At 47.6% G+C, this 20981-nt stretch overlaps 2 protein-coding genes across 6 annotated transcripts in view; both read right to left on the minus strand.

Moving 5' to 3' along the window:
* FARP2 (FERM, ARH/RhoGEF and pleckstrin domain protein 2) overlaps positions 1 to 13029 on the minus strand; it is a 107313-nt gene extending 94284 nt beyond the window's left edge. For all 5 annotated transcript variants that reach the window (XM_058698528.1, XM_058698548.1, XM_058698539.1 and 2 more), the window contains exon 1: positions 12913 to 13029. The gene's annotated coding sequence lies outside the window, so the exon portion shown is untranslated. The remainder of the gene's footprint in view (positions 1 to 12912) is intronic.
* A 1897-nt stretch (positions 13030 to 14926) lies between these two features.
* Positions 14927 to 20981, minus strand: part of SEPTIN2 (septin 2) — a 35069-nt gene continuing 29014 nt past the window's right edge. The window contains 3 exon segments of the mRNA XM_058698608.1: positions 14927 to 16964; positions 18845 to 18947; positions 20291 to 20348. Coding sequence (XP_058554591.1) covers positions 18846 to 18947; positions 20291 to 20348 — 160 coding nt within the window. The 3' untranslated portion in view covers positions 14927 to 16964; position 18845.

Consider the following 20981-nt stretch of genomic DNA (forward strand, 5'->3'; position numbering starts at 1 on the left):
GACAGAGCAGGAACAGGAGAAGGGCAGAGCAACAGAGGGACACAGAATGTGAAGCAGGCTTCCAGGCTCTGAGCTGTCAGCACAGAGCCCAATGTGGGGCTCAAACTCATGAGCTGTGAGATTATGACCTGAGCTGAAGTCGGACGCTTAACTGATTAAGCCACCCAGGGTTTCCTGATATAGATTTTTTTTCTTAATAATTTTAGATGGAAAAAATTTCTTCAGATTATCTTCTACTCATTATAATAAGAGAGTCCTGTCTAGACACATACTTCTAAAACAAAACAGGCAAGACTCACCCCCAGTGTGCTGGGGGGCACATCAGGGTGGGCGCGCTGTAAGAAGAGTGTGCAAGGAGATTCGTACTAGAAAACTTGCAATGGTCCATCTTGGTGGGAGGGCTTCTGTCTCCGGGATAAGGTTTCAGAAGGGCCCTCTGGCATGGTCAGCATGGTTACATCACTTGGTTAGACCATGTTCACTTTATAATCGTTAAGCCATATACTCGATTTATGTGGTTTTTCTAGATCTTTGTTTATTTATATAATAAATAAATTAAAAACAGCATACTTTTAACATTATTTCATCTCTTCTAAGAACACAAGACCACTTCTTGGTCCACAAGAGACCTGTGCAGGTCTGCATGCCTTTTGAGCAGCAAATGGACATCCTAGTTATTTTCATCTAGTCCAAAGACCTCAATGTAGCTTAAGCTAAGACTCGGGGTCATCAGACACTCTTGTTCTGGAAGGTCATTGAGGAAATGGCCCCGAAGTACCCTACTGCTTATGTTCTAAAGAAAAATACGGTTGCTATCACATAACAGTATGTGGCATAAATTACACGTTTAATATTTACTTGGCTTCAAAGTTTAAGAAATCTTAGAAAATGAGGAACTTAACAGAAAACTGGTACAGAACCCCGATGCTGCCCTCAGAGCCTACCCATCTGCTGCAGAACGAAAGGCGTAACCAGACCCTTGCAGAAACTCTCATTTGGCTGGCTGAGAAACCTATCGAAGAAGCAAGTTTTCTGTGTATTTGCATTTACTATGGGAAATAGAGAAATGAATTATTTATTTGAATGTATGTGTTTCTATGTCCTACACATGCAGGGTTCATGAGATATGGATGGATAAATAATTAGACCATCGAATGTTGAAGTAGGAGAGTGGAGGTATGAAACAGCGTTCTGATTTAGGTGTATGGAGGTGAGAGGGCAAGTTACGGCTTTCAGAAAGTGCATTCTAAACATTTCCCAAATTTAAAGCTTTCACTATTTACAAAAAAAAAAAAAAAAAAAAAAAAAAAAAAAAAAAAAATTAAGCATGTACTAAATATACACAGTTTTGTATATGTATACATGCATCAGAGAAGTTCTAATTCCCAAAGGAAATCATTGTCAAGAGTCAGACACCAAGCACACATCAGGCATTTTGTTGAGGAGAGGTGATTTTTAGAATGGCCACATAATTCCGGCCCAAGGAAGCTTACAATGTGAATCCTTCCAGAAGTATCTATTATTTTTTTCCTTCCAGAAGTTTTCAAAAAGATGTTCCACTCTTCATGAGGCCACTCTTTCAGCGGTCACGTGCCCCGCCCACCGCCTCCTCCAGCTGACCGCGGAAGAAAACGAAAGGAAAAGCGTATGCACTGAATGAATCTGTTTTACATCAATTACGACCTAACAGAAATTACTTTGTTTTGCCTTGTGTGCTTCTAAATAAATATTTAAAGGGCAAGAGTATGCAAGACAGATGAGAAACACAGCAAGGCCACGTGAGCTGTTCTGCGGTCCTGGGAGCCCTAAATGTTAGATGCTAGCCCCTGCTCACTTCTCCTGCTTCCAGAGAGCCTCCCAGAAATCCAGAGGGAAGCAGTGGTGTGAAGAACCAAGGCCCTACACGGGCTCCAGATTTTGTCATCCTCCTCCATGAATGAAATGCTCTGCAGATTTCATTCCTAAAAATATTTCTGGTAGCTGGACACAATTTCCACTACTGACATTTAGCACTACCTACTAGAAAACTCCGTTCCTACCTACATATTTTCATTTAATAAAAAAATTTGTTAATGTTTTTTTAATTTATTTTTGAGAGAGAGAGAGAGAGCGAGTGAGCGCGCACGCATGAGTCGGGGAGGGGCAGAGAGAGATGGAAACACAGAATCCAAAGCAGGCTCCAGACTCTGAGTTGTCAGCACAGAGCCCAACGTGGGGCTCAAACTCACAAATTGTGAGATCGTGACCTGAGCTGAAGTCGGCTGCTTAACTAACTGAGTCACCCAGGCACCTCTAAAATTTTTTTAATTTTCATCTGAGAGAGAGAGAGAGAGAGATAACAAGCGAGTGGGAGATTGGGGGGGGGGGAGGGAGAGAGAGAGGTAGAGAGAGAGGGAGAGAGAGAGGGAGAGAGAGAGGGAGGGAGAGAGAGGGAGAGAGAGGGAGAGAGAGGGAGGGGGGAGAGGGGGAGAGAGGGGGAGAGAGAGAGAGAGAGAGAGAGAGAGAGAGGGAGAGAGAGAGAGAGAGAGAGAGAGAGAATTCCGAGAAAAACTTTAAAAACCACCTTGTGATATATTTCTATCTCAAAGTTGGAAAAATTCAGCTCAAAAGTCTGTCCGTTTGGGCGCCTGAGTGGCTTAGTCAGTTAAGTGTCCAACTGATCAGATCTCATAGTTCGTGAGATTGAGCCCTGCATCCGGCTCTGTGTTGACAGCGTGGAGCCTGCTTGGGATTCTCTGTCTCTTTCTGTGCCCCTCCCCCACTTGTGCCCTCTCTTCCTCAAAACAAACAAAAAGTCTGTCCAAGCTTTGGGTGATGACATGCCAATGCGGGTTGTAGCAGATGTGCTACTCTGTGTGTTTGGGGGGGGGGGGCCTGATGGTGGGAAAGGTGTAAGAGGGACAGGGCATTTGGGTATCTCTGTACCTGCAACTTGACTTTGATGTGAACTCAACACTGCTCTAAAACATAAAGCCTATTAAAAAAAAAAAAAAAAAAAGTCTGCCACAGAACACATAACTCAGAAATGACTGGGCCAGGACCTAAGCCCGGCCTGGACCTGGCCACTAAGCCGCCTTGCTGTCTACTGGAAAATGAGCACATGGCTCCCCAGACAAAAGCACCCACTGGTCATGGTCCACAATAAAGGGAATTGCTTAAAAATTCTGTTACGCAAAAGATCTCCTTGGTTGCCTCTTCCACCCTCCTTGGTTGCCTCTTTCAGGAGGATCATAAAACCTAAGTGTATACTGACCAATTAAGGAAGCAGAACATGGCACTCACTTCGATGACATCTTTCTAACACACCTAGAGCGTACGACGGCACTGGCAAGAATGCTCGCTGCTGACAATGTTCAGATGGAGTCCTCACCTGGCTCCTGGGCCCTGGACTACATCACCTCTTCACTACAGCACAGCAAGAGGTAGGCCCTTTTATTCCCTAATAAGCATGACTAGTATTTTTTAGAACAAGCAACTAAGCAATTCAATTGGTATAAGGAATCAGAAAAATGTCAGAACATGCGCCGTAAGGCAACGCCTCAAAGAGCTGACAAGAAACAGCTGGCCAGATGGAGGGCAGGCAGGGCATCCGCATGCATGGGCACGTGTACTGGTGGCAAAAACACACCCACCTCCTCCAATCAAAAGGTTGATTCTCAACCCTTTTTTCCTTTGGTATGAAGCTGCCCAATTTAACACCAAAATCTTCACGGACAAAAGCAAGGTCTTTATGGTTCTCTAGCATGAACAAGAGAGTTGGAATAGAAACATGTGCATTTGCTTGTCTTCAAACAACAATGGAAGGATAAACCCAAACGTACTGACAGTGGCTGCCCATGGGATGGAATGCACCGGGAATACAGCACTGGAAACCTCTTCTTCCAGTGCACAAGGTTTCCGTGGGTTGACTTGGGAACCTCCCGAATGTTTTACATACTTAGAAAGCAAAATGAAATCAGTGTTTTAAAAAAGCCCCAAAACTCAAAAATGAAATAAATGATCCTCACTGTACATTCAGACAGCAGCTAAACTACAAAAGGAATTACTTCAAGTGACTTTCAAACTCAGTAACCTCATTACCCATCACTAGTGAAATACATCCTAAAGATTAAAGACTACGAGTAAAACCACAATGTGGCATATTCTACAAGAAAACAATCTCATTTCTTCAATAAATGGCAAAGAAAAAAAAACCCAGCAAGCAAGCAAGCAGGCAGGCAGGCAAGCAAGCAAGCGACGGGGTGGGAGGAAGGTGATAGACACTGTTAAAACATATTATCTGTCAAATGCTCCCCATGGACCTTATTTGAATCCTGAATCAAGTATTTGTGGAACAATCAGGGAAATCTGAGCACTTCCTTCAAATTAGGTGATTTAACAAGTACCACTAATTTCCTAGATGTTTTAATGGTATTGTGTATATACGAAGGTGGAAGACACCCTATCTCTTAGAGATACATAACTATTTTTGGATAGTGGAATAATACCTAGGATTTACATTAAAATAATCCACTGAGGTGGGGGTCAAGAAGATAATAGTCCCCCTCCCCCCAAAAAAACCCCAAACTATTGCCCATATGTTAATTATTGGAGCTGTTTTTGACATATGCACTTTTGTGGATGTTTGGAATTTTCTACGAGTTAAAAAAAAAGAAAAAGAACAAATGAAAGAACAAACAACAGATCTGGCAACAATTTTCAGCGTACATTAAGGATCCAGAAAACCGCTGGAATAGTTCGCAGGTGAGAGGGCGAGTGTGTGTACACCGTGAAATGCTGGCTCAGCCCCTTATTTTCCATAGGAAACAGCAGCCTGAGAATGGAGCCGCTTGCTGAAGGCCACAGATCCAACCTGTGTAGACAGGACTAAGTCCCAGTGTCCTGACTCCCAGTCCAATACAATATAATGCAAATTCTTCAAGTTTAAAGGACAAAACAATTTGACTTTAAAAATTGTACATCCAGGGGCGCTTGGGTGGCTCAGTCAGTTGAGTATCCAACTCTTGATTGGCTCAGGTTGTGATCTCATGGTTTGTGGATTCGAGCCCTGCCTCGGACTCTGCACTGAGCACAGAGCCTGCTTGGGATTTCCCCCTCCCTCAAAATGAATAAATAAACGTTTAAAATACTGCACATCCATGCATCATACGTTCACTGTCATCTGTTAACTCTGTAACTCCATTTTACGTCAGTTATTGTATTTTCAGTTCTAAAATTCCTACTTGTTTTTCCTTTACATCTTTTTAAGTTCACTTTCTACCTTTCCATTTGTTTCAAGAATACCCTTGCTTCTCACGACATTTTAGTAACAGTGGTTTTCAAGTGCGTTTCAGCTTTTTATCGCAGCCTTCACCAGTTGAGCAGCTTAAATAAGAGCCTTTTATTGTGTCAGTCTCTGTGGATCTGAAGTCTGGGTACAATGTACACCCGCAGAGCACTCTGCTGAAGGTCTCACAAGGTCTGCACAAGGGGACAGCTGGTGTGGGGTCTGAGATGGAAGAATGCATTTCCAGGCCCGCTCAGCTGTCTGGGTAGAGAACTGAGACCCCTGTCCTTGCTGGCACTGAGCTGCTGTACCATGGCATGTTCCTAGAAGTAACATCAGGAGGTGAAGGTCACAGGAGCCAAAATTCTGCCAAAGCCTCTGTCGGAGACCTGCAACATTCGTATCACCTCGGTTTGTGCCTGTCTTGTGTCTTCTGAGGGGATATTTTCCCGATTCTGTGTGTGCTATGTAATTTTGGATAGGATTGTGGCCATTTTTAATACTGTGTGGACTTGGGGTATTTCTGCTTTAGTAGACACAGGTCTGCTTGGGATCAGGCCGCAGGCTGTGGTCTCAGCGTCAGTTCCATGTTCAGAGGCTCCATCCTCCTTGTGTACCATCATCCAGAGGCCAGCTTGGTTCCCAGGCCGTGGCCTACCTCTTAGCTGAGTTCCCAAAGCCTCCGGCAAGTTCTTCGGGGCCAGACTCATACGTGCCCAGCTCAGCGTTGAGGCCATAAGTTCAAAGCAATTTCAGGGGTCACTTTCTTGAACTCTTCCCTCTCCCAAGTCTCCCTGGTATACTTTGCAGTTGCCTGGAGCTCCCCTTCTCAGTCCTTCAGCCAGAAACCTGGGGCTTTAGTTACTGGCTCCGCTGTGCACTTCCTGTGCCTGCACCCTTGCCTGGGAGAAAACAGCAATGGGGGTTTCTGGACTCCCTCAGAGTTTTAGGTGTCTGCACGTTCCGGGAGCCACAGCCTGACTGGAGGACAGGGGAGAGGGGAGGAAACCAGCAGCTTTCTCCCATTCTCTCCTACAGCACTTTCTGTTTGCATCTGGTGCCCACCTCTGGGTTTCAGATACTCTGAGACCAGGCTGGGGAGTCCTGGAGGAAAAATAGGAAACTCTTTACTGGTGCAGTAGTCCTTCAAATTCTGGCCTTTGTTCCCAATCCTCCTGTCACCATTGACTTGTCAGAGTCCTCAAACACCAGTTCCCTGCAGCTGTCCTGGCTTCATAGCCACAGGCAGTGGGAGAGCCAGGGTGGAGCATGCTTAGTCCATTGTCCAGGAGCCAGACTTGATATCCATGCATTTTAAAAACGGTTATGGTGGTTATCTTTGGGAGAGAAAGAAGGTTGATTTTTATTTCCTTTTCCAACGTTCTATAATTTTCAAATTGCCTCCAGTGATACGTATACATTACTTTTAAATGAGATGGCTTTTCTGCAGATTACTGCACAAGTACTACCTGCTTTGGGTGTCTCAAATGGTAGGGGTACCTATGGTATGTCGCTGCTCACCTTCCAAGAGAAAGATGCAATAGCTATTATCTCTCGTCTAGGAAGTGTACTTGTTCTTCTAAAACAGTTCAGTAAAATTAAAAAAAATAATAAAGTTTATTTATTTTTGGGAGGGGGGCAGAGAGAGAGAGGGAGAGAGAGAATCCCAAGCAGGCTCTGCACTGTCAGTGCACAGCCAGATGTGGGGCTTGATCCTATGAATCACGAGATCATGACCTGAGCTGAAATCAAGAGTCGGATGGATGCTTAACTGACTGGGCCACCCAGGTGCCCCTGAAATAAAAATATCTTTAAGCACTCCCTGGAATCGATTTCTTGTTCAGGTACTGAGACTTGTTCCCCCAACATGCATCTTATCAACTACTATCAAAAGCGTTTAGGGCTTTCATTATGAAGGAGGCAAGAGTTACTAAAGCCTAGTAATTGAAACAACTTGTCAAATTCCCTGGTGCTGCTTCTTCCTTCTCAAACACACTTCCACTGGGTGCTAGAAGGTGCACTGAGCACCCTCAACCCTCGTGCCTCTATCGTGTTATCTGGCATCAAGCACAGGGACACAACTGCCCTTGCAAAAGCCTGATACCTCTAAAGCTGTTCTGCCTCTGGTTTGGGCCCCCCCCACCCCCCCACATGCACTGACCCCTTCCTAGGTCCTAGGACAGGCCCTATGCAAAGTGTGCCTATGGTTGTAGCCTTCTGTAAAATTCACAGAACACATTCTGATTGCAATCAACTTAGGCTGCTGCCGCTTTCCACTACAGCCTTGTTCCTTTTACGTCAGGCAGCTTAGTAGGGGCTGCTGGCATTTTGGGGATGCAGCTCAGGGCACAAGGAGCTGGAGACACATTTAGCTTGGATTTGGTGGGATACGTGTATGTTTGCAATTACTTCTTGTACACTTACCACCTGCCATCTCAGTGCAGGCAGGGCTTCTGGGAACACTGGCGTCACCCACTACGCCTGCCCACCAGGGGCACATGAAACAAAGGTGCAGGGCTGGGGGCCTGAGGCCATCTGTACACATCTGATGGTGCCCAGCACTGGCGGTGCATGGGCTATGGGAAAGAAACAAGGTTTGAAATAAGGGGAGCCAGATGCTCACCTGTGGGAAAATTATCGTCACACACGTTAAACTGTAAGTAGATAAAACTGACGTTCTTGTTTGTCAGAAAAATAAATGTTAACGTAGTAGGTCTATCAACATAACACAGATTATTTTTTTACTTTTTGAATGGAATTGTACAGAATTGAATTTATCAGAACTCCTGCTTTTCTGAGACACACACCTATAGCTGTACTAGAAACAGCAAACGTATACTGTCCATAGGTGTAACCATGTTTTATGCATCCTATCGATAAATATTTTTGATCACTTGTGTGAGAGGAATCATTGAGTTCTTTCTATTCTCTATCACATGAAGAGACAATTAAAAAACACATATGCTACTTTTGAACAAATATGCCATTTAGTGATGTTATTCTCAGCTTTTTTGAATCTGTACCTTTTTCTTATTCCACATAAATATTCACTTTCCAATTAATTATTTACAACACTGTATTCGTTTTCTTTTTTTTTTTTTTTTTAAATTTTTTTTTCAACGTTTTTTATTTATTTTTGGGACAGAGAGAGACAGAGCATGAACGGGGGAGGGGCAGAGAGAGAGGGAGACACAGAATCGGAAACAGGCTCCAGGCTCCGAGCCATCAGCCCAGAGCCCGACGCGGGGCTCGAACTCACGGACCGCGAGATCGTGACCTGGCTGAAGTCGGCCGCTTAACCGACTGCGCCACCCAGGCGCCCCTGTATTCGTTTTCTTAGAAAGGCTCCCTCTCCCAAATTGTATGTATAAGCTTCAGGCCACATAAAACTTGGCATCTGCCCTTGCCCCAAATGAAATTTGAAATTTGATTTATTCAAATGTATTGAGCACGTGCTCAGTATTAAGAAAATCTAAGTCTGTAAGAACATGGGAGTTTTTTTAAATTTTTTTATTTTTAATGTTAATTTATTTTTGAGAGAGAGACAGAGCGTGAATGGGTGTGGGGCACAGACAGAGGAGACAGAATCCAAAGCAGGCTCCGGGCTCTTAGGTATCAGCACAGAGCCCGATGTGGGGCTCAAACTCTCGGACCTCAAGATCATGACCTAAATTGAAGTTGGACACTCAACTGACTGAGTCCCTCAGGTGTCCCTATAAGGACATGGGAGTTGATGAGACAGCCCCTCCCTATTACAGCAGGAGAAGATGGTGTGTTAAATGGTGGTGGGCACCACAGAAAAAGTAAAGCAAGGCTGGCAGACGGGAATTGGGTGTCTGCAAGAGAGGGAGAAGCCCTCCGCAGGAGGGCATCTGCATCAGGCCAAAAGAAGGTTCTGGCACACACCCCAACGCCACAGTGTCCCAAGGGATGGCCACTGCTAGGCCCACATCATCTTATTTAATCCTCACAATCCCCATCACATAGATCAAGGAACTCAGGCTCAGAAAGGTTAGTGACTCGCTGGTGGTTGGTCAGTTCCTCAAGTGGCACCAACCCCACCCTGATTCCACAGTGGACTATCTCCTCTTGGTTTACGTGACCCTGCAGGCCAAGCACAGGCCCACAAGATCTAAAGACAACTCTGGGGGCGCCTGGGTGGCTCAGCTGGTTAAGCATCTGACTTTTGGTATTGGCTCAGGTCATGATCTCATGAAGCCTGCTTGGAATTCTCTCTCTCCCTCTCTCTGCCCCTCCCCTGCTCATGTGCGCACTCTCACAGAATAACTACGCTTTATTTTATTTTTGTAAAATTTGTTAATGTTTTATTTTTGAAACAGAGAGAGAGAGAGAGAGAGGGAGGGAGGGAGAGAGAGAGGAGACGGACAAAGTGCGAGCGGGGGAGGGACAGAGAGAGAGGGAGACAGAATCTGAAGCAGGCTCCAGGCTCCGAGTTGTCAGCACCGAGCCCGACATGGGGCTCGAACCCACAAACCACGAGATCATAACTTAAGCTGAGGTCGGATGCTTAACTGACTGAGCCACCCAGGCGCCCCCAAATAAATACACTTTAAAAAAATAAGTAAATAAATTGTGGTATGATTATATTCCAGTTGACTGTAGATCACTTCACTAATTTACATTAAAAAAATAAAATAAAAGACAGCTCTGTAAGTGGCCAGTACCACCTCTCCACAACGGTAACCAGGAGCAGAAAGTACAAGGTAAACCCAGGAAGAGGGTGCTTGCCTGACTCAGAGAGGCTTCCTGGGAGAAGTCAGGGCAGGGGCCCTGCAGGGGTCAGGACAAAGAACAATGTGGGTAGGTGTGGGGTCCTGAGGATGCCCGCAAGGGGCTGGGCCCTGAGGGACCTTGTGGGCCTACCGAGAGGTCTGGATGTCATCTTAGGTCTCCTTCTGCTCTGCAGCTGGGAGAGTCATCACTGCATCCTACAACGTTACAGTACCTTTCTGGTTTTTAAAAAGGCTATAAACTAAAACACCGGTTTGGCAGGGTAGAAATAATCCCATGACCCTAAAATAAAACTACATATATCCCTAACATCCCTTTCCATCCTGGTCCACGTCTTCACATGTTTTTACAACAGTATAATTGCTATGTACCCATGGTGTCCCCTTTTTCGTGAAGGCATGTTTTTGAACCGATTTCCATAAATCAAAGGTTCGCATTTTGTCAGGATTCGCAGAGCATGCTCACTAGCTGTGGAGAACCCTACCATCCTGACATGCAGCATTTGTGAATCAGGGTTGGTTTTCAGAACGGGGACTACAAAATGAAAATCGTTAGCACATACCGCTAACTGCTCTCCAAAAAGATCAAACCGATTTACAGAATCACCACCAAAGTAACCCAGCCCAGAAACCCACAAGAGTGAGTGGGCTTTACCACATTCAGTTCTGTGTAATCCTCACTTCTTTGACTCCCTGTTGCCAAGGTAAAACCTGGAGTAGACAAACATACTATAGTCCAGTGACCCCGCGGACACCCAGATTTCAGACCACGACACAAGTGCCCTCAGATCAACACTCAACTTTCCAGTGGGGTTTCCCTGAATGCCTACTGCCACTGCTGCGTGTCGGAGGCTTGCCACCCACTGAGTGAAAGGGGCAGCTGGTGAGCCGATGAGCAAGTGGGTGAAGGAAAAACGGGAACAAAACGGAACAGGTGAGCAGCAGTAAGTTACTGTCTGACTACAGAGGGGGTGCCAAGGTGACCAGAGGCCAGTGTGTGGACAGAAGGGATTACCCACGTGTCCATCTCTGCTTTGCCAATCGGTTCCTATCCTTCCCCCCAAGGCAGTATAACTCTGCTTAAATACTGCCTACTTCCCCGGGCGCCTGGGTGGCTCGGTGGGAGAAGTGTCCGACTTCGGCCCAGGTCATGATCTCACGGTTCATGGGTCCGAGCGCTGCGTCGGGCCCTGGGCTGACCGCTCCGAGCCTGCAGCCTGCTTGGATTCTGTGTCTCCCTCTCTCTCTCTGTTCCACCTGCACTTGCTCCCTATCTCTCAAAAGAATAAACGAAACATTGACAAAAAATTAAAGAAAATACTGCCTACCTCGCTCTACTATCCAGATTATTCTTCCACCTGATAGTCTAATGGCTAACGTCACCTAAGCGCTTGCTGTGTGCCAGACATCTCACACGTGGCCCATTATATACAGACGCTTCGGTGCCACAACAACCATGTGGGGTAGCTAAGTTTCACCCCCTTTTATCGATAAGGAACAAAGACAGATGAATATATCACGTAAACTGGGGAATGACTCAGTGCAGAAGGACCCTGGAAACCTAGGAAAGGATGGTCATCATGTAAATGAGGCAGCAAACCTCCCCAGTGGAGGAAACCGCAGCAGCATCTAGTCCAAACGGCTCAGGGCACACTCGCAGGAGAGAAGCTGCAATAAAGCTGGGAAGACGCAAGGCCAGGGTGGGATCCTAAACCGGTCTCTCCACTTCCAGATGGGGCGGTGCGCCCTGGCCCCGTCTCCTCTGCGGGGGTTTGAGAGAACCAAGCACGATGGCCAGCACGGAGCAGTTCACGACTCCTCACACCGGACTCTCTTAGCGCACAGGGGCTCACACGAATCTCAGCCAGCAGCAGATGCGGGAAATTAAAATTACATTCGATCTACGAGTAAAGGTTACTCCGTGCCTGCCGGCCTGCCTTAGTGTCTTCTACAGCCTCTCTGGCAGAGAGAAAATCTGAGTTGTCTGTTGGCACGTCGTCTACACACAACCAACACCCGAACCCAATGCCACCAGATGGCTATCAAACGTTTCCACAGTGGTCCGATCAAAACCATCTCATGGGAACAAAACAAACGAAGAAAGTAAAACCACCCTTTAAAGATTTAGCCCTGGGTCTTAAATCTTCCCATCGTCTCTTTATAGGACGTACTGGCGTTATTTCCTTCAGCACATGATTAAATTTCTGTTCTTCGCAGCCATTCCCAACTAGCACACCAAAGGCCACTGGAGGCTGTGGACACCAGCACAAGCGGAAAAAGTGCTGGCGCGATACGCTGGGCCGTATCCCGGCCCCAGTTTTCCTTTAGATGCCTTCCCAAGGCCTTGGGGAACATTTCTAAACCTGAGTGGACTAAAAGCATTAACACCCAACACCTAGTTAACCACCTTTAGGATACAATTTGAAGGCCAAGAAGGGTGTGGTCACAACCAGCATGGGCTTCCACCTGTGGCTCTGCGTGGGCCTCCACGCGAGACGCTCCCTGGGCCACCTCCAGGGCCTCCACGCAAGGCTCTCCCCAGGGTCCCTGGGTCCCCACGCGGGACCTTCCCCGGGTCTTTACGCACACCCTCTCCGGCCCGCCCCCGGGCCCCCACGCGGGACCTCCGCGGCCCGCCCCCGGGCCTCCCGCGTCCAGGCCGCCAGCGGGCAGGCTCCGCACTCTCGGGGCCTCCTCGCGCGGGGCCCGCCGCCCTGGAAGGCCTCCCGAGCCCGGGCTTGACTCCGCTGGTGGACCGCCGTCCTGAGGCGGCTCCTGAGGCGCCGGGCCGCCGCGGGCCTCAGCGCCAGCTCGGCCTCGGCTCCCTGCCCTCGCCCGCGAAACCGCGGCCCCGCCCGCCCGCGGGCCCTTGTGCTCGCGGCCCTGCGTCCTCACCCGCCGGCCCGGCCCGCGCCGTCGTCCGTAGCGGACTCCAGGACTCGCCAGCTCCGCCCGCTCGCGACCGCCGCGCCTGACTGCCTGCCAGCCAGCCGCCTCCACGGCGCACGGCGCACGCCCCGCCCCGCGCCGCGAGCCCCGCTAGGGCCCGCCCCCGCCTCCGCGGACGCGCCGTCGATTGGGCTGTGGACCTTTGGGGCGGGGCCTCCACGGCCCGCGGCCTGGAAGTGCGGCACAGAGTTCTAATTGGTGAACGAACGGGGAGGAGGCGGAGCTAACTCGACAGGCGGAGTCGAATGCAAATCAGCAGAGATTCGCCTCGGAGGACGGTGCTCGGTCCTGGGGTGGGGGAGGGGGGCTCGGCTCGGCAGGCGGGCCTCAGCCTGGGGCGGGGCTCTGAACCCGGGGCTGGGCCCCGGCGGCTCGCCGGGTCGGGGGCGGTTCTGGGCGCGGCTCCTCTCCTCCCGGCTCCAGCCCAGCCCGCCAGCTTGTCCTACCCCCGGATGCATTCCTCCTGGGGCTACCCGGACCATGGCCTAAGGGCACTGACTGCCGAACAGTGACGTGCTGCGGTGGGCAAGAGAAGGCGGCCCACGTCCTCTCAGCCTTGTGGTTCCCCCTTTAGCTTCGCGACTACCACTCGGGAATGGAAATGGGACAGTACGTCTTGGGTCTCCCAGGCCCGCGACCACTAGGTGCACACACCCCTTCTTCTAGGGGTTCAGTGAACTCCTACGCATCCTTCAAGCCCTACCCAACTTGCCCTCAGCGCCAGGTCCTGACACCCGCCCTCCTGGGGCAGACCAGGAGTGCCACCGGCTGCTGTCAAGGAGATAAAGGTAGGATCAACTTGGGTTCGTTCTCAAGGGGACCCCCACCCCCACAGTGTTTCACCTCCTGAGCTTAGCCAGACCCCTCAGGTTTCCTAGAGGTTCGAGGAACTGATGCTCCCCACAGGGCAGCCTCAGGGTCTGAGGCTCAGCAGAGACCCAGCTTGGCAGGCCATCCAGACAGCTCTGTAGGGAGCGGCCCCTCGTCTCCCACCACTCCCTTGAGGCCTTTCCTCTAACCGGCCCCCAGCACCAAAATTGGAGTCCAGAGAACTGTCCTCACTGCCCCCAGGGTGGCACATGTCTCAGGACTGGCCGCAGGGCAGGTGGGGGCTGGGAGCAGAGAGCCTGGTCCCAGGGATGGGTGACTCCCCGGAGGCTGCAGGGCCTCTACTAGCGCCAAACAGGAGGGTACAGGCTGACCTGAGGGAAGGAAGTGGAGATGGTGTACCTTCCACCCTGGGGTCTGTGCAGGTGGTTCAGGAAGCACTAAAGGTCCTCAGGTGGTCAGTGGTGGAGGCAGCAAAGAGCATCCAGCCACCCAGATCAGGCCTGCAGTTCAGGTTCAGAGTTTCCTCTGTAAGTGGCCGCGTGTTCCTTATCCGTCTCTTCTCAGAGATATTTAGAACAGAAATGATTTCCTAGATCTAGTCCAGGCACCACTGGACTCCTAATAGTGCTGACTTTTATTTTTATTTTTTTTAACGTTTATTTATTTTTGAGAGAGACAGAGAGAGAGAGACAGAGAGAGAGACAGAGCACAAGTGGCGGAGGGGCAGAAAGAGAGGGAGACACAAGAATCTGAAGCAGGCTCCAGGCCTTGAACTCATGAACTCAGGCCTTGAACTGATGCGGGCCTTGAACTCATGAACCGTGAGATCATGACCTGAACTGAAGTTGGATGTTGAACCGACTGAGCCCCCAAGGCACCCCATAATAGTGCTGATTTTTAGCATACACTCACTATAGGTAGGTGAGCAGGTCACCCATAATTCCTTCCTTCCTAGTCTTTATGGCTCTTTCCCTCGGGCTGGGATCGCCAATACAAAAGGTAGGTACTGATATTACTGGTGCAAATAATTCTTCCTGATTTTGTACACAGATGTTTTGTAGGGCTTTGAACCTTCCCCAGAAGACATTACACCTTCATAAAGAACCAAAAATAACTATTCACTTCATAGCCAAACAATAGTGCTTTATTGATAAAAGGTTAGTTTCAATGGATACAAAATTGCTATGTAAAGTAAGTTTTCAAAATACACTTCTATAGGTAAAGACTATCTCTTAGTAAAAGCAATTATCTATAGTGAAAGTATTTATTTAGAATTGGGCAGCACAACAAAAGGGGATTTAGAGGGGAGACAATGTAGGCCCACCTGCCCCCGCAGAAGCCTTATGGGATGGCAGCTGGCCCTAGTAGTCTTACTCAAGCACAGGGCTTGCACTGACCACTTGCACATGTGCCCCCAGCTCCACCCTTTAAACAGCTTTTACTAGTGTAGTTCATGCCAAAATAACCCAAACAATTGGCCTTGCACGGACGCGCTCTTTAGAGCACTTTCCCCTGGTAAAAACTCGGTACAACGTGCCTAAACCTAACAGTTTGTGACTACTCACCATTAAATGACAGTGAAAAGGCAAAATTGTTGAGAACACCCGATTATTTTCCATAATACACCTTTGGAGTGAATATATTTTGACCATGTCACCATATTGTGTCTGGCCAAAACAAAAACTCTTCTCCTACTCAGAGGAAGTGATTTCTGCATCTTAACCCCTGTTACAGCAAAATGAAAACACTGAAGCCGCACCTGCTCCCTCCACGTCTCCTTCCACCCTCTCTTTCTGGGAACTGCTTTCCCAATGTCAGTATAAATGTTGAAAACAGCATGCCGGGAGCATCGGCGCCCCTCGGAGCACATGACAGGGGGACACACTAGGAGGGAATGGAAGGGCCAAGGCCACAGAGCACAGAAAACGGACCTGACTGGTCTACCAGTCAGATCGTGGTGCACATCTGAAATGTCTTTCAGTCTTACTCGGTACATGGGGAAATTGGTATTACACAGAACGATGGAAATGACAGTGGCTGAAAATGGACAAGTCTGCACATTAAAAAAAAAAAATGATCTGCTCTTTGGCTTTCAGAAAACCATTAAAAAAACTTCAAGGAAACAAAAGAAAAGCCAAATCAAGAAAACCTGGTAGGCACTGAGGCTTCATGGGGCCATGAGCCTCAGGGCCCATGACAGGTCTGGGGGTTCAGAGGCCTACCCACCAGAGGACCCCGATTTCCACTGCTCAGGCAGATCTTGCTTGCAGTTACAGAAAACACATTAAAGTGCAGTACAAAAATATAAAAAAGTTGGTTTCTAAACGTATCAACTTACTAATTTTCCTTAAAAAGTAACTTTTTATGTTGAGTAAAAATCGTTTATGGGCTATGTGTGCGTTAAGAGTCATCACTGTAACATGAAAACTGGAGTTCATGGACACCTTCTGTCCACAGCAGAGTATAAACCAGTATCAAGTGAAGAACACTACAAAACGTGGCTTGTGGCAGGTTCTCTGCAGAGCAGTTTAAAAAATGTAGCATCAGAATCCAGAGAAATCTTAAAATTTGCTCCTAATGGCCTGTTTTTAAAGGAGCTGAGTATGCACATATCACATTAGATAATTCTATTGTTTCAAGTGGTAGAAAGGTGAATGTGCAGATGAATGAACAGTATCGAATTACAGCAGCAAAACTGGTTTTAGGTGTTGTAAATGCCCTACTGCAGGCCAGCTCATCTTTCCAGATCACTTGCTGGGTCTACGTTGCCACCACCCAGGAACACTGCTGGCTCGATCTGAATGTTCTAGAAATGAATCAAGAGTGCTCCTCAACCATTAGTCAGTTAGGCCAGCCAAACCAAAGAAATTCAATGTTAACTACACATTCTAACTGACCCCGGAAATCAGTTCCAACATTAGTGGTTAGTTAAGGTGGAAGAAAGATAAAAATGAAAGGTTCACCTCACAAAATATGAAGTATAACATAGCAACAAAATTACAAATGTTAAAAGTACTTCATACAAAACATCAAAAGTTTAAAAAAAAAAATTAAATTCTCAGGCACAGGTACTGTAAAATGTGGACGGGCACCCCTCCAATAATCTGTCGGAAACACGCAGCTGTATTACTCATGCGGAATGTTTTCTTCACCTTGCAATGTGTTTTCTGGAAAAACAAAACACAACATGTTTAGATGGAAGCAGTGCAATGCTCCTGCTAGGATCATCATCAACATTATTTTCTGTATCACAAAGGGCACAAATTGAGCAGAAGGCTGGCTCACGTGACCAGAGTTAACTAAATCAAAACAGCATTGATGAGGCTCTTGGGAACTTGGGAGTTACCACCAAACTGAAAAGTATACAAAAATATCAAGTGGCTGCATACACCTAAAGTAGAATTTTCCTGATTTCATAATTAAAGTTTTTAAAAGAAAAGCAGGAAAATCAGAGAAAATGAGCAAACATCGGTCACTCCCTCCTGCCTCAAATGAGCCCTCCCCATCAGAAGTCCTGTTTCCTGCTAATTCCCCAGCACTTCCCCATCAGGCACCAAACCTGCTCACGCACAATCAGCCTCCCGAGCTTGGGCGGTGCTGACATCTCCCCAGTGAGAGGTGCAGAGGCAAATCACTGGAAACCCTGGTACGCGATCGGTGTCCACAGCAGTGCAGCGCAGACTCAGCACACGGCCTCGCGGCTGCCGGGAGGTGTCGACAACCAACTCTGGGCTGCCGTTCAACCCCAAGTGGGGATATGTGGACACTCCCGTTCCAGTAACCGGGGACACCAAACAGGTGTATCTGTTTGCTTCACAACTGAAACCTTGCCCCACAAGCCTCAAAGGCAGGGCTTTGTTTTGGTGGCCAATGCTCCCAGGGTGAGCCTGCAGGGCCTCCTCTATCACGTGTGCGACTGCCACGGTGGACTCCTGACAGTGGGTAGACTCCTCCCAGCCTCCAGGTTCCTCGCTTTCTGTCTCATCAATCCTGCCCTGTGTCAGTTAAGCTTCAGCTCACTTATGTCCCCACATCATCTCCCTCTTGTCATCAACACTCTCCTGCCTCTGCAATCAGGCCCCACCTATAGCGGACTCTGTACTTGCAGCACCCCCAGACCTGTGCCAGCACTAAGCATCTCTCTTCCATGGAGCCTCTGCCCGAAACCCACATAGCTGCTTCCTCCTCGGGCCTGTATTTGACTTAACCTCTCCCTCCTTCCTCTGGGAGGTGATGACAGCAGTTCCACAGACACCTGTCCACAGAATACAGGGGAACATTTGCCCTTTCCTGGTCCTGGGTCCCTGCTGTCTGCAGATTCCCTTCAAACAGGGAGGCGAGCGCACACCGGGCTAGACATCTACGAGATTCACTGATTACCACGGGCGGAGCAGGGCTTTGGTGGGATCAGCAGTCTGGATCAAGGAACCCCTGGCCTACCTGGTATAATTCACCTTCTCACGTCACCTTTACCTTCGGTTTGCAAAAACTGTTTTAATAACACTTTGTAATTCTCTTCGAAGAGATGTTTTCAACTGCAATAAATTTCCAATTGTATGACTAGTAAAGGGTATTAAAAAGATTTTTTTTAATGTTTTATTTATTTTTGAGACTGAGTGTGAGTGGGGGAGGTGCAGAGAGAGAGAGGAAGACACGGTATGCAAAGCAGCTCCAGGCTCTGAGCTGTCAGTACAGAGCCCGACGTGGAGCTTGGACCCATGAACCGTGAGATCATGACCCGAGCCGAAGCTGGATGCCCAACTGACTAAGCCACCCAGGGCCCCCTAGCGAAGCTTATCTTAAACTATGTAACTTATTTTCGTTGATCACATTTATCAGCTCAGAAAATACGGAAAATCTTTTCTACCTTGGCAGGGGAGAAGGTTCCATCTTTCAGAGGCCACACGGTCTCCTTTAAGGTCGGTAATAAAGTTAGAGACAGAGCTTCAATGCGCAAAACGTCAGTAAGACTTAAGGAGGAGGTGCCTGCCGTTACATTAGGTTGAGGCGTCTGGAGCCACGCACGTCTTCTAGGCTTCACTGTTACCTTACACGTGGTGCCCGTGGGCCCCGCCGTCGCCGTCCCCGCCCTGCAGCTGCAGCTGCATCTGCGCCTGCATCCTGGCGATCATCTCCTGCATGCGGCGGAGCTGTGGGCAAGGAGGGGCAGGCAGGTTATTGCTTCTCCAGGTCCGTCCTCCCTGGACATTCTTTAGAGGTGTTCTCGTGACTCCTAAAACTTCCACCTCCGTGCGTTCCCAAAACATTACAGAGAATTTACAAAGAACTCCTACACATCAGGAAAAGAACCAACAACAATAGAAAACCAAGCAAATGATGCCATGCAATTCAAGCAAGAAACAGAAACGGTCAACAAACACGACAATTCAGTAAAGGCAACAGGAGATAATCTTTAACCTAGAGGGTGGGAAAGAGGCTGCCACTTCAGGGTGGGGAGTAGGACTGGGCTCTTCTGGAAGGCAGCAAGGCCCTAGCCGTTCCAGTGCTGAGCGGGCCTTCCCTGCCACCCTCATCAAATGTCATCATTACGGTCTCCACTGGTTTAGAAAGGCCTCCAGGCAAGCATTATAAAGTAGCTACCTAAATTTTCTTCAGGTAACTTTGTAGTCATGTTTTTAATATTTAAGGATTTTAATCCATACTGAATTAATTTAGGGCCAAAGAAGCGAGTTTAATTTTTGTTTCGAAAAGGCTTGCCTGTTTGAGGATTTCCTGGATATGCTTGAATTCCACCGCCCTAACAGAATCCACCTTTACCACAGACACTTGTTTAAACTTTGGACCTATTTCCAGCTGTGAATGTCATCAGCCCGTCAAGCCTGTGCCCCACTCTGGATTTCCACGAGCAGTGGAGCCAGCCCTCCTGGGTTAGTCTCCCTGACCCTCCTGTGCTCAGTCTTCAGATCAAACATCACAACTATGTCAGCAAGCTTCCCCCAGAAGAATTTTGCAAACCCCACCGTTCTGCTGGAATGGAGTTCAGTTTAGAGAGCACTGTGATCTGTGTGCACTGAGCGTCCTACCTAAAGTGATGTGTCCATTTACACTTTGAAAATTGTTTTCGGTAGAGTTTTCTAGTTTCTTTTCTGTATGAGTCCTACGTATTTCTTCTTAAGTTTTTGTTAATGGTTGTAAACGGCAGTTTCTTTCATTATATTTTTCAACTGGTTATTGTCCAGGTATAGGAAAGCGACTAAATTTTGAATATTACTAAATTATCAAATTTGCTAAGCCTTAGTAACTAAAGTCACTAAATTCGCACTATTCCCCAATTTTTCCCACTAAATTGCTACTGGAGATCAGACGGTAACACATGCAAAGCACTAATCTACAACACATACCGATGTACGTGTAATAAAATAAATTAGTGACCTATGATGTATCCCTTAAGAGAGTAAGGAAAGAAAACTGTAATGGTGTACGGATGCACGCTACAGGCCTTTAGACTTAACAGGAACCCTTTTCTACTTACCTCAGCTTCCTTCTCCAGCAGGATCTGGTCTTTATTCATGTCCTCATTGTCCACTTTTCTAAGAGTTGAACGAAATTACAATTTATCACATCGCAACTAATTTAGCTGGTTATTTCTGATGACAAATGTCCAAAGTAAAATTTCACTTTATGTTTCTGAGAAATGTTATCTATCTAAAATTACCCACATGCATTATTTTTCTGATTAACGACATAAACAGATAAGAAGACAATGTTGGAAACATGCACATCGTGAAATGGTAAATTCAAGAAACTTTCCTAACTCCAAGCGGGGCTGGGACACTCTGGTCTTTACTTACTCGAGGAATATGAGACATTATCAGGAGAATACTCTTTTTTAAGGTAAGCTCTTTACGGACATAGACCATAACAAGTTCACTTGAAAAAGGGAGGGAGCAGGGCCTGAGCACACACACAGAAGATGCCGGTGAGGGAGGCCCTCTGAGCGATGAGGACATAGCTCTTCGTGAACTCATGCCTGGCTCACTCACAGTGGGATGTTCTTGTGGCTTCTAAAACCCATCTTAAAGTCTGGTCCCCAAACAAATAACATGGTAAAGCAGACCTTAACATATACCCTGTATACACACACAAACCCACCAGATGTCAAGAATGTGAGTACTTTAAAATAAACTACAACACGGCAGTCTCCCCCTTATCTGCGGTTTCAG

Source organism: Neofelis nebulosa, chromosome 2, assembly GCF_028018385.1.
Source record: "Neofelis nebulosa isolate mNeoNeb1 chromosome 2, mNeoNeb1.pri, whole genome shotgun sequence".
Classification (NCBI taxonomy): domain Eukaryota; kingdom Metazoa; phylum Chordata; class Mammalia; order Carnivora; family Felidae; genus Neofelis; species Neofelis nebulosa.